At 36.8% G+C, this 14,572-nt stretch overlaps 1 protein-coding gene across 6 annotated transcripts in view; it reads left to right on the top strand.

Moving 5' to 3' along the window:
• The window catches only part of Dgkb (diacylglycerol kinase beta), a 649,271-nt gene that overhangs the window by 136,882 nt on the left and 497,817 nt on the right, over positions 1-14,572 (top strand). For all 6 annotated transcript variants that reach the window (XM_035445438.1, XM_035445436.1, XM_035445435.1 and 3 more), the window contains 3 exons: positions 6,319-6,436; positions 9,167-9,255; positions 9,334-9,450. In XM_035445438.1, coding sequence (XP_035301329.1) covers positions 6,319-6,436; positions 9,167-9,255; positions 9,334-9,450 — 324 coding nt within the window. The remainder of the gene's footprint in view (positions 1-6,318; positions 6,437-9,166; positions 9,256-9,333; positions 9,451-14,572) is intronic.

The raw sequence follows: 14,572 nt of genomic DNA, 5'->3' as shown, positions 1-14,572 counted from the left end.
AAATCCAAGTTCTCTGTACAGGGTTAAAGCTTTGAGTCAGGTAGAAGAGCTTCCTCAAGGTGGAGGAACACTGACCATTCTACCGGATATTAAATATGGCTCTGACAGTACTTAGGGCCAGTGAGGAGTAGCATTGAGTCACTCATAGGTACAAGAGATGCCCACAATTAAAGGAAGCTAGCAGGTTTGTGACAGAAACAAGACTAACATGTTTCAATGTATCAGAGAATAAAAATGTTACTCTTTGTTAGTAGTTACTACTTCTTTAGAGACTAGAAGCTGATTATAAAAGATATTAAATAATTTAGGTACCAGGGCCACATGTCTTTAAACTCCCCTCCATGATGTGATAGGATAAAAGCAATCACAGTTCTTATATAAATGCTTGAACAAAACTCTGGTTCAATAAAGATTTATTCACAAAAGCAATTTACTAACCAGATTTTGAACAGTGCTATGGTTTGTCAGAATCTGATCTAGACTGTCACTGTTTTGTTTGTTTGCTTGCTTTTGTTTTTATTTGTAAGGTCTCATTGTGCATTCCAGGGCTGCCTCAAACTTAAGATCGTTCCTTGGGATCCTGAGTGCTAGTACTATATGTGTGAGTCACTAGGTCTGCTGTCATTATGGTTTTACATGTTACAAACAAAAGTAACTTCAATTAATTTTTAGCTAGTCTTGAGAAGCAGAGAAAGAATGCAAATCTAGGGACACTGTAACAATAGGACAACTCCATCTAGTTATAAGAAGTAATGAAAAAATGAGTATAGAGCAAAGATACCTCTGATAGTCCCCTCAGCGTACATTAACTGACAAGGAAAAGAAACAGTGCTGTACATGGCTGCCCTTCCTGACACTTCAGAATTTAAGGATTCCCTCCTTCGGACACAAGAAATAGAAATGCTTCAATTCTGAAATCTATAGTCCTAAAATTATAATAACGATTTGAAATTATTAACATTAAATTTAGTGCATAAAACTATTGCCTGCTTAAAATAAGAAACTTTAACTCATCTTAAGAAAGAAATTATTTAGTTTCAAGCAGGCACGGTGGCACAGGCCTATCACCCAGCACTTAGGAGGCAGAGTGAGACTGCCAGTAGTTTGAGGTCAGCTTGCTTGACAGAGAGAGTTCCAGACCAGTCAGAGTTATATTGTGAGAGCCTGTTCCCAAGAAAGCAAAACTAAAAACAAAATCAAAACGTACGAAAAGATGTTATTTTATTTTAAATTTATTCTTTGATAATTTCATAACTACATACAACAAAAGGTGATCTGATCCTGCAACACCAGCCCCCAATTTCCATCTCCATTTCTCCTCAGTGCAATCCTCATATGCATGGGTATAGGGCCCCCCACTTTAGCACATATAACATGCCGGCAGTCACAGTCCCCCAAAATAAGTCTCTCTCCTTAATACAGTACTTCTCAACCTGTGGGTTATGACCCCTTTTTGGGGTTGAACCCTTTACAAGGTCATCTAAGATCATCAGAAGACACAGGTATTTGCATTATGATCATAACAGTAGTAAAATTACCCTTATGAAATAGTAATAAAAATAATTGTATGGTTGGGGGTCACCACAACAGAAGGAGCTGTAATAAAGGGTCACAGAAGTAGGAAGGCTGTAAACCTCTGCTTTAATACCTCTTGGCTGCCAATAGCATTCCTTCTAAGGATGAGTTTGCATGAGCCTTCCTCATCCATGCCTGCATTTTGGCTGGTTTATGTGTGGATCATGGGCAAATAAGCACATGTGTTGTGAGTTTATGAGTGCAGTGGCCGTGTCATGTCCAGAATACAGCCTTCCCAGCACTCCTCCCATCCACCAGCTCCTACAGTGTTCCCACTTGCCCTTCTTTACTGAGGTTCTATGAGCCTTGACACAGAAGGGATAAAGATGTCCCATTTGAGACTGAGAACTCACAGTTCCTGACACTGACCTTATTATTAGTCTCTGCATTGACTGCTGCCTGCTTCATAAAGTCTCTGATGATGGTTTAAAGAAGTCTTCTAAATATTTAGAAGATAGTCTCTCACAACCATTTAGCAAATCAGTACTAGAAGGAAGAACCTCAACTTTTTCATTATATAAGATGTGGCCACATTGGGCTTGGGCTGCATTTGAATGGAATGTTTTCATCTCACTACATGGCTTCAAAGAAATATGGCATTTAGTCTTTATATGTAATATATACTATGCCTTTGATTAAGAGTGTTTAAGAGTGCATTTTTCTTCATTCTTCTGCTTGAATTAATAACAAAGAAGGGATGTGTTCCCTGGTGAGATTTAAGAGTGACAGTCAGTGATGTGCTTTAATTAAACTAAATCATAATTGGCAAAAAAACTGATATGCCACATTTCAATTAAAATTTTAACTTGGTTAGGAATGTTTTGCCACTCTCTATCCATGGATCAATCTATTAAGGAGTTGCAAAACCAGGTAAGATTCAGGAGTCTGTTACAGGTTATTTAAGGAAAACTGTTATATTATTATACAGTGTGATATGGTGACATTTTGATTGGAGTGTCCTAAGGATAGCATGACCCCCCTCTGACTGTAGAAAGTACAGTCTGGAAATGAGCAATCACTGTGACTCTGTCCAGATATTAATACATCTCTATGCGTTCTTCGTGCCCAGACTTAATATAGCCCAACATTTTGCCAAAGAGAACAGATTTTACTATAGTGTTATAATTTTTGGAGATATTGGTGAAATATACAAGATACCATAATTGTCACTATCTAACAATGGAAGTAACTAACTTGAAACATTCTCTCTTCTATGTATTCAAGGAACTTAGTGAGATGTGGGTTTGGGGGGATTTGGCCTGGGATGTCAGTAAAATATCTTTTTAAAGTCCTTTGAAAATGTATACATTTTAGAGTAGCCCGGGTTCATTTGAACAGTGTGTATGTCCTGGAAAATGCTGAGAAAAAAAATAACTAATACTTCCAGAAACTATAGTATAAACAGGCAAATGACAATAAAACCAAAGCACATTCTTCTTTTCATTTTTCCACATGTGTTTGGCTTTTAGAAAACTGAAAGTAGAGGTAGTGTGCTGAAAGCATTTTCTTACTGTGGACTTGTCCAGGAATCACTGAACAGTCTTCCCTGTCATAGGCACAGACCTGTATTATATCTCGGATAGAGAAGAGGGGAAAAACAGTATTTTATAAAATAAAGTACAATGGATCCAGAAACATCCTTCTCAATGCTTTAGGCTGAAACATTTTGAAGTTACACAACTCAGCCCTATGATGTTAATAATATTTGCTGTTTATATAACACCAGTCTTCAAGGAGCTAAATTAACTTCGCAGGTATTGCATAATGAAACCTCACACTATGGCCCGAGAAAGGAAAGTGGGTGCCTTCATTTTATTAGACAGGGAAGTAGAAAGAAAAGCAAGACAGAGTTTCCATATTTTGTAGTAGGCCAGGATTCATGCCTTTTAAATTCTCTGCCGATTCCTTAAAAAATGCAAATTCCCTTCTTGATATATATTTATTTGCCATAAAAACATTAATAAGAATGTATTCTGCTGATAGAATAAGACTTATTCTTTCTCTTCTACCAAGTTTACAATCTAAATAAGATAAGACATGACAAGACATGAAATCCAGATAGCCAGGGTGCAATTTGCACTCCTGAGAAGGAGGTGGCTCTTGGTTCCCATTTCTTCTCTGAGAGAAGCCACATACATATTTCATCCCTGACATATTTGGGCAGTGCATTGGATGAAGAGCTATAAAACCATTAATTTTTTTTCCTTTGGTAAAGCATTTTCTGCCCGGGTAATAGATTTGTACATCACTTGCAGCCTGTAACATGGCTAAGTGTTCTGATTGACAGAACACCCACGTTCAGACTTGTTTATTTTTGATAAGGAAAATGCCAGCTAACTTGTCCATATGTGCTCTCCAACAGGATGAGGCTTATTCACATGGAATGGACAATCACTTAAAATGAAATGACAGGGAGTATAAAAACAGCAAAACATATGAAAATTAGAATGTGTCCCTTTCTCGTTTTACTGGAGAATTTCTTAAAGCAATGCACTTCTACTTTCAAAGATTATCAAAAATCAACAGTTTCATAGTAATACTTTTAAATCAAGATGTTTTTTTTTACCATGGTGGAAATAAAAATACAGATTACAGATTACCGCAAAATTATACACTTATTATCTTCTTTAGGCTGCAAAGCTACTAAAATTATGATGACATATCCAAACCAGTACTGAACTCAGAATTATTATGAAGTTAATTTTTTAAATTATGGAGGATAATTTTTAAAATTCTGTCTCCTGATGTAGTCTCCATGATAATCATCTGTACCCTTTCATAGCTGCTTCTGTTGAGAGCTTTCCAGTCCATTATCTGAAAGACAAATTTGAATATTGCTAAGCAATTGTAAAAGGCCTGAAACTAATCTGACCTTCAAGGTAAGGGATCAGCTCTCTACAGTTTCTGAGTACCAGAGAGCATGAGACCCCTTGGGCCAGAGACAGTTGGCTTTGTTACTCACAGCAAAGCAAGCACTAGACATTTCACAGCTCAGCTGGCTTGCCTTTCTTGCTTAGCCTAAGGAGATTAAAGAAGTGAGCCAAGCAAGGAACACAGCACTCAACTCAGAGCCTGGTACCTTGGACTGGGAATCCAGTCTCTATGTAGGACAGACGTCTGTTCAGCCTGTCTTCATTAGCAAGGACAACATATAAGTCTGTCCTCTCCTCTGGAGAGAGTGGAGTCTTTATTGTACAATCTATTTAATAACTGCTTGTGCTTTAAATGTCTTCTTGGGACAAAAACAAGTCAGTGCTCCTGCCTTCAAAACTTGCAGAACTTCAAGGGGCCCATTGACAAGTACCTCCCAGGAAGCATTTTCATTAATGTTTCATCTTATGATGCAAATTTGACATTTCTAATTCTAATGTGAGAATTAGTTACTATGGATTTATGGATATTATAAATCAGTGTCCTAGCTCTTACTGTGGTAAGAGAGAGTAGTTAGAAACATTATCATTAATATTTTATAATTAATAAAAATAAAATGATCTATGCCTGTGTTATCTTTCTATAGTACCCAAATACATAATATATATGCAGATATTAGTTGGTGAACACTCTGTAAGAAGCATGTAACTTGATATCTTGAAAAATTATGAATTATGTCAGTGTTGATAGAATAACTCAATAATTTCATAATTTCACACAAGTTGGTGAATGCTATATGAAGGGTATGTAATAATAAACAAAATGATGGTAACATGATAACGTCATGTATTTTTTTTACCCTTTTTTAGGACTTTAAACATAAAGTAGCATCCTATAAATTTGCGTTATTTTTATCTTGAGCAAAACAGATGTAATAAATGCCATTAGTTATTAAAATTCTGTAGATTTACTTAGCATAGTAAACAATATAGCACATTTTTTACTAAAATTGTGAATTAATGTAAACCCAGGGTTTTATTGTGACATGTAACTACAGTGATTTTTATAAACATGATAATGTTTATTGTGGATAAAATTACTATTCTTACAAGACAGCTAAATTAATGGTCATACAATTATACCCTTGTCCTCTTCATCAAAGTTAGTACTTATTACAGAATACATTCTTTTTTCCCCTTTTAAAACTTAAATTAGAACAAGCTTGTTTTACCTGTCAATCCCAGTTCAGGGGGTCTGTAACAGTCCTATGCTGGTTTCCCAGCTATCAATACAGAGTATATTTGTAAAGATTATATTATGGCTCTGCAGTTGAGGTCCTAGAATCACCATGTCTGACTTTTAAACATTGCTTGTGCCGTTATATCCCATTTTTCTGCCTTATAAAACCTAACTTTATTCTGAATTCTGTTTTTCCTAACACAAAACAATTAGTAAGAGTCTTAACAAGTTTCCATTTCTCAGGCTTTCAACCAAGGACTTCTCTCTTTTTACTCATTTGTTTGTGGAATTGTGTGCTAACCATGAGCTACTCAAAGGCGAGGCAGGCATGTCTCATGTTCGGGGCGAGTTCTGTTTGGCAGCCATTGTGGCAGAGGCTGGGAATGCTGTTGACATTAGGCAAGATTTCATGGGTTGTCACAGCATCTCAGAAATGTTGGCAGTATCTTGTTGGGCTAGTGCTCACGTGTTTTTCTGAAGTCTCCGTGGTGATCTTGTAATGTAGAGAGTCAGAGATGAGGGAACAGATTGTCTTCAGATGCTTCTGTCCAGCCTGAGCTTTCTTTATTGGCACATACAGAGTCTACTGTTTATTCTATTAAGTGAAATCTGTTTCTCTCACGGCCTGTGCAGAATGTGAAGGATGATGGACAGCATGTGTGGCGACTCAAACACTTTAACAAGCCTGCCTACTGCAATCTCTGCCTGAACATGCTGATTGGCGTGGGGAAGCAGGGCCTCTGCTGCTCCTGTGAGTACACTGGCTCTTCCTGATGTTGTCACATTGCTTGAGGGAAAACTGATCTCATGCAATCATTCTATTTGTGTGACATGCCCAAGACCCATAATGTTTATCATGTGTATTTCCCTGTAGCTTCTCAGTGTTCAGGTCTCCAAAAAACTTCCTTTCAAAAGAAACTAACGATATCTTCCAACTCCTTAGACATTTCTTTCTACTGTTGTTTAATTTAATGTATTCATATTTCTCATCTCTCTTTGGAATATTTAGACATCTTCCACTGCTTTCTCATATTTATGTACTATTTGTATTTTATATTTACCTCATATGTTAACCACTTTAATTGTAATTAGCATTTCAGGGTGAGATAATGCCTTCAAGTTTTTTTAAAAAGAAAAATAAAAGGTTTAGATTAATTGAATAAAAATAGATTTTATACATTGAAATTATCAAAAATTTTACAGATCCAGGTCTTGCTCCTTCTACTGTGTGTGTGTGTGTGTGTGTGTGTGTGTGTGTGTGTGTGTGTGTTTCCCATGTGTTATTGTGTGTTCACGTGGAGGTCTAAACTTGACCTTATTAGTTTACCACACTTTACATATTGACTCAGATTCTCCTACTGACCAACAACTCAACTAGTGCAGCCCCTGGGAGACTCTGTCTCCAGTACCTGTGCTAGCCTCACAGATGGTCATTTTTTTAAATGAGTTGTTAGGAGCTAAACTCTAGTCTTGTGTGGCAAATCCTTTACCTGCTGAACCATTTCCCTAATCTCTCAGACACATTATTTTTACATAAAGAAAAATCTTCATATGACTTTTGTAGTCATAGGTGTATCAGGCATTATAAGTTATTTTCATTTTAATAATTTCTGTCCCCTTGCCTTACAATATTTATTTTATTCTAACAAATCCACACTACCAGTTAGAGATTTGCTAAAAGGGTGGGTGTGTACATATATGTTATCTAATTTATAAAATTATCTAGTGTCTATTTAATATACAGCATTATTACCTGAAAATAATGTTGATATTCCCTGAAGTAGGGATGAAGCTCCCCATTGATCCATCAGTTCAGCCACCTTCTTTTCTGCATTGTAGTATGCTTTGGAATTTGTTTCTCTGGGTGGATTATTTGACATTAAAACTACACCTAATGTTTTAGACATATATAATTTCTAAAGCACTAGGATCACTGTACCAGGCCCCCTGAACATGGGTGTCAGGTGCGGGTCCTGGGCAATCTACAAGGCCTCTAAGAGTGGGACCAGCATTTAGCCTTAGTGCACAAAGGAGCTTTGGGAGCCCATTCCCTATGGAGGAATATTCTCTCAGCCTAGATACATGGGGGAGGGCATAGGTCCAGCCCCAAACCATGTGACAGACTTTGATGATCCTTCATGGGAAGCCTCACCCTTCCTAGGGAATGGATGGGGGGATGGGTCCTTGGGGGAGATGGGAGAATGGGACGGAAAAGGAACTGGGATTGATATGTAAAATAAGATTGTTTTTAATTTATATAAATGTTAATAAAAATATTACATAATATGTTTGTAACATATCACATAAGAAGAACATTTCTGATGGCCACTTTGGAAGATTTAGATGTACTAGAACATTCTCCATGTACAAAAACATGTTTCAGAACTTCTATAACTTTTTAAGGGAGTGAACAATTTAGGGCAGATTTAATTGACTGAAACAATATAACTTTCAAAGAAGGAGTAGAGTATAATAGAAAAAACAGATTTTTGCCATATAAAATGGTTATTGGTATGTGTTCCTCCTTACTCTTGCCTGAGGAACTCATGTAGACAGGATGTTCCAGAGTTTTATTATAAAATGCTATGAGCATTATTTGCATACCATTAATAATTCAAGAAGTGAATTTTTAAGGTGCTGATACATTTTACTTTTACAAAATTCTACATATTTGTGAATCTGAGTCATTAGTTTGGGGTCAGCATTGAGGTTAAAGAACAAGTGGTCCAACCAATATTTAGATTGGAACCACAAAATGTGGAGATGCAACCCCTCCCATGTGTATGCTTTTGTTTTATGGTACAGATTACATACATGCATACATAAATGCATTTGCTGGTATTTATGTATGAGTATGTGCTTTCATACAAATGGCAAATTTTGCTTCCTAGAACCATACGTTGCCTAGTGAAGGTAGTGGTTTTGGAGAAACAATATCATGATGAAATATGAAAGATGAACTTCCTTGAAGGTCTGGCATGGATGATGAAATCTATTTTTTAGAAATAGACAAATCTGCCCTTTAAAGATTAGATAAGTCAATATACAAAGCAGTATAAACCATGGGCACTTACTCCCGTGCCTGTCAGCTGCTCTCATGTATGTACTTTGTGAAATATAGACCTCTTCCTTCTACAAATGACACCAAGCCATTTGGCAGCCATCAATTTGTCTTTAATATTTTTGTCATCTGGGAATTATTGTGAAAAATTTGAGCAAGGACTGATTTAATTAAGCATTTCCTGCTATGCCATGATAGAGGAGACTTGGTTTCTCATATGCATACTATTTCCTGTACTAATTGGCCTTTTGTATTCCATGATAAAAACAGCCGACTTGGACATTTTTCCTTGATGTGGCTGATTGGATTGATTAGGGAACTGTGGATGTGAAATGAGGTTCTGTTAATGTCATTCCCTCCTTGTAAAACTGCAATCAGGACCAGGGTCAGCTCTGAATCTGTGTACCTGCTTCCTTTCAGTCTGCAAGTACACAGTCCATGAGCGCTGTGTGGCCAGAGCCCCTCCCTCCTGCATCAAGACCTATGTCAAGTCAAAGAAGAACACGGATGTAAGTTCGGCTACACAGACTTTCTAGATGTGTCACCATGGTTACCTCCTCTTATCACCTATTCTTCTTCTGTTCTAGGTCATGCACCATTATTGGGTTGAAGGCAACTGCCCAACCAAGTGTGATAAGTGCCACAAAACAGTTAAATGTTACCAGGGCCTGACGGGGCTGCACTGTGTTTGGTGTCAGACCACAGTGAGTAACACATGACAAGCTGTCCTGGAAGGGGTTCACAGTTAGAATAAATCAGCTAAAAGCTTAGGGGTTTCTTATATCATCTGCCTGAGGCTTAGCTTTGTCCTTACAGAAGCCAGGATAATATGAGTGGTCTTAGAGATAACATGTTTATATGATTTTTGCATGAGGTCCCACAAAGCTCCAGAAGTTCCCAAGAAAGCAATCAGAAACCACAGATGAAAAGTTGGCAAACAGAAGGGGTTAATTTCTATTTGGGCATCATTGTTTCCTGGGACACACATTCACACATTCCCCCAGCTGCATTGTGAACTGACACAAAGAGCTTTTGATGTAATAATAACTAAAGGCCTTCATGAGATGTTCTGGGATACTACCAAGTTGACTGCCAAAGAGCTCCAAGTTACTTGGGAATAAAAAGTTATCAGATGACCCAGCTATATCTGAATAATTTCTAAAATTTAATGTAAACAAACATCTCTTCTTTTTTAGTGTTTATTAGCCTGGGGGTGTTTTGTTGTCTTGTTTGGTTACCACAGAATAACATATTGGTCCTAACATTATTAACAACCTTCCCTTTGTCTGAATAAGCCGAAGAAGAAGCTGTTTTAATTATGCAGATCATTTTTTTGGTGGACCTACAGTGTTCTGCCCAAATTTACATGTTAAACAATCTTCTTACACACACACACACACACACACACACACACACACACACACACACACACACCACGAATAATGCAAAATACAAGTTGACTTACATTTAAAATGTAATTGAGTATTTTAAAAACTGATCATGGTCTCCACTCATTTTAGTTATCTCTGAGTAATCTCAGAATTTTAATTTTCAGCAAGAGTAAGAATACTTTTATTAATTTATTGATTTTGTAGCTAGATAACAGAATATATATTTAGTATCATTCATATATTTCCTTGAGCCATTTTATGAAAAATTTGCCATAAAACTGATCTTTCAATTAATGGTATCAATTGAGAGATATCTCCAAAGATCTAAATGCCATCTTCACTTTCTGGGAATCAGGAGGGTGCAGAGAGATACGGCATTGTCCATATGAGCTGTCTAAGTGGCCTCCTGAGTGGATTGCATGGGGAACTGCATATACAGAAGAGTAGAAGATGAATATGGCAGCTTTAAGACTTTCCTGAAAAGCCATTACATACTTTGTATGGCTTGAAATCATAACTTGAGGAAAAGAGATTATTAAAATGCCTCTGTCACTTATAAGCTATGTCACTTTATCCATGTACTGAGTCACTTTGTGACAATATTCTACATGGTAGAATGGAATTCCAATACGTATCCCATAGGATTGTCTAAGGATTAAGTGGGTAAAATGTCAGTGTAGATGTATTTAGAAATGGAGCAAATACTTAGTGAATGCTTAATGATTAAGTATCAACTCAGTGGGCAATCGGTGAAATAGGTAAAATTTGTCATGGGTGCCTAATGCCAACCCTGGTGTTCATGAGGCACTCCATGAGTGGTACTCATGATATTTATGTCTCATTTTGGGAAGATTTATAACTGGAAACTGCCCAATCCTAGTCAGAACAGTGCTTATGTCTTTAAAGAGCATAAAGGGAATTTTGTGGCACCAAGCATTAAAAACTTTCACATCAAGGTCTCAAGAGCAAATACTCAACCCTTACCCTGTCCCTTACCCTGCTGATCCCAGCCCAGGTTTCTAGTCACTGTGGGAGTAAGAAGTCAGTTTTGCCCTGTCTTTCACATTATCTCCTTCACAGAGCTGAATGCTAAGCCCTCACATTTCTTCCTTAAAATATCTCTCCCAGATCTGAGATTTTTGACTTCACGTTCCCAACCTTAGTGCAAGCTCTCAGCACATCCCGACTGGATCAGAGTAAGAATCTCTTGGCTCATTTCCCTGACAGAAGGTACTTCTCTAATGTAGGCTTTTATTCCACCACCAGAAAAAACTTTTGAAATACTAATTTCTTATAATATGCCCTCTTCAGCAATCTATAATAACTCCATGATAGTAAATGCAGCCTCCCCATTGCTTACCTCATTTTGATTTTGAGTTCCACAAAGCTCAGACTTAAGTATGAAGCATAAGTCCTTGTATTAGTTTTCTCCACTGTCTGCCCTATTAAGGTGGATTTCTGCTGAGGAAACCCCTGGGAAGGCCATGGGTAATTCCCACCTCTCATTTAACACTTCCAACTTCAGTTCTGTATTTCTGCTAATATTTTATTCTTCAGACTATTTTTTTACTTTATTTATAAAGGAAACACTGGATAGTTCTCTCATGGTCTCATTTCTGTGTGTCAGCACTGCTTCTATTTTTCCTCCAATGCTACAGGTTGATGGTCCATATTTTCTAATCATCTGAAGCTCTGGCTGGAGGGACAGGTTTTGAGGAAGTCCTCGGGTTCAGTAAAATGACTAATATGCTAATCTTCTTAGTGTTAATTACTGAATTTCAAATGCACTTCCTTTTGAAATTCTGTTTCAAAATATCTAGTACACTCAAATTGCATCAGATAGTTCAGTGACTTGCGAAAGGTCAATGACAAAAGTTGATTTCAGCACCTCTATGTCAGTGCAACCTCATTGTATTTAATTCTTTATTTTTAGCCTACCATCTTGTAGATATACAGCTAGGTTCTAAGAATGAAGTTTTTTGTATTCTAAATCTTCCTACTTAGCAAGGAAAATCGGTAAAAGCATAAGGAAGGAACAGTGAAAATCTGTATCTACCATGTAAGCAACTATTTTCTGTGCCTTCCATTTCAGTCCTCTAAACCAGGAAAATACTCACTTTTGTTTTTGCTTATGTCCTGACTCCATTGAGTGCAAGCTTGACATAGTTTTTACTCTGTGTGCTCAGTAAAAATGCCTTAAAAATGGCTCAACCACTGTTTCTGGTTGAGCCCTTGTGAAGCATAAATCACTAGGATGCAGTTATTTGAGAACATTTGAATGACTAACTTGATATCATGTATGGAATTACTTTTAGTGAAAAGATTAAGCTCAAATGGTTTTTAAGTTTTCCAAGCCATAGTATGTTTTTCTTTAGCAAATACCATCATTAAGGAAGTACCCCGAATTTGTAAAATATTGATGTTACAGGAAAGTGTCAACTAACAAATACAGTTCTATAAGTCAGGCCACTGAACTTATGTCATAAAAACTAACTTCCTTCTTCTAATAAATATTTTCCTACTTTCCCTCACTTTTTCTACTATTCACTTCTCTCATTAGCTCATCTCCACTCCATAACACACACACACACACTTTTCATCCAAACTTGAAACAGATTTTTCTAATAAACATAGAGCTGGCTCTAAATTAGGTGCTACTGTGAGCTGTCAAATTCTTAAATTACTTCCAAGTGTTTAACTCAATTCTAATTCCAAGAAAATCTGGTTCATATTATATGACTTTCCTAGATATAAGCCTGTATCTGCTATCCTAAAGGAGAGTTTTGGGCCATTTTAAAAAGAAACTTTGTTTTTTGTCTCATCTTTTAAAATATACAAAGATAGCTTTGTGGACAGCATTTTCAAAAGGACTTTTGAAAGGTGAGAACTATTCCCTCTAGATATTTTGCTCAAAAGGCAGGATGAATCTGTTCTCTAGTTCATTTATAACCTCGGGGAAGACCTCAGTGTCTCTGTTTTTCCTTACTTTGGGAATGTGTCCTTGAAGACAGTCAACAATCCTTGGCATTTTATGGACACTCTGTCTTTTTTATACATTCTGACTCATGTAATAACATGACAGCCAGTTGTCCTAGCCTGATTGTATTGCTATCACATAATACTACAAAGTAGGTAATTTTCAATATAAATGGTTTTGTTTCTTACATTCAGGAGGTTAAGGACTTCCAGACTGAGGGTGTATGTCATATTTAAGCTTCTTCCTGAGTTGTAACTTGACAGATGGCATCATATACCAAGACAAAATGAAAATATGCTGTTTTCTTTCTTCTGTTTCATGGAGTTCTCTCATACCACCATCTAGTTCAAGTTAGTTCCCCAAGGCTCTGTCTCCAAATACTGCCCATGTATGAATTTAGAGACTGCTCCCAGTATATGGAATGTAAAAAAATGTATTTAAGATACAGCACCAATGTGAGAAACTTGCTATTATTACTGGTGAGAGATATTGATAGTTTTTGCATTGTCACTTCTTTTGAAAAGACACATACACACCTGTTCACAAAACACATTGTTACCAGTAACCTTAAGAAAACAAATTTTGTTTGAACTTTATTATATTGTTTATGTTTTGTTGAGAACTGTATTTTTAGAAGATTTGTTTGTTTTGAGCATTTTAACTTTACAAGAAACATAACACAAAATTTATGTTTGATAGTTTTGGTTTCTAGCTCTTCATTTGTTTTCCTAGTTTCTGTTTTATTGTCAGGTACATTTCTGGGCAAAGGGATGCATCAATGACATCTGCTACACAATTTGAATCACAGCTTGCAAAAATGGTCAGTGCTTTTACCATGTTGCCCACAGATTTGCTCTTTCCCTCTTTAAAGAATATCATACAATGGACAACCATTAGTATATATTTTCCAGATATCTGATTATGGTTTTCCTTTTAAAATGAGATATTCCATGACATTGTTTGTTAACACAAAGCTCTTTCTTAAGAGAAGTCCCTTTTAGTATGTGTTTCTGTTTTACTGACAGGCAAGATACTTACTTGATTATGGGCCCTGATACAGGCTAATGCTTTAAGATTCCCCCATGTTGCCCAGAAAAAGCTCAGAGCTGTAGGACATTGTGGCAGTTACACTTGAAGCTACTGTACAGGGTTAGTTGGGATTATAAAGGCAGTATTCCACGAGATCTCTTGTGAATTGAACCCACACTCACCCTAGTCTCCTGGTCCAGTCCCTAGTTCTTTCCATTTAGGACTTAATATACATTTTTACACTAATTGTATTTATTGTTTATATTGGAAATACATCAGATGCAGGGGCAAAGGGAATGAGACTCAAATGGTATCTGTGAGCAATTCTCCTTCTTTATCTGCATGTGTGTCATGTCAGAAGTTCCCAAAAAAGGAAGAATCAAGTGCAGTCTCACCATGCACACAGGAGGCTTGTCTTATCAGAAAGCT

Source organism: Cricetulus griseus, chromosome 5 (genome assembly GCF_003668045.3).
Source record: "Cricetulus griseus strain 17A/GY chromosome 5, alternate assembly CriGri-PICRH-1.0, whole genome shotgun sequence".
NCBI lineage: Eukaryota > Metazoa > Chordata > Mammalia > Rodentia > Cricetidae > Cricetulus > Cricetulus griseus.
Note: the sequence above shows the minus strand (reverse complement) of the source record. Positions and strands in the feature narration are given on the sequence as shown.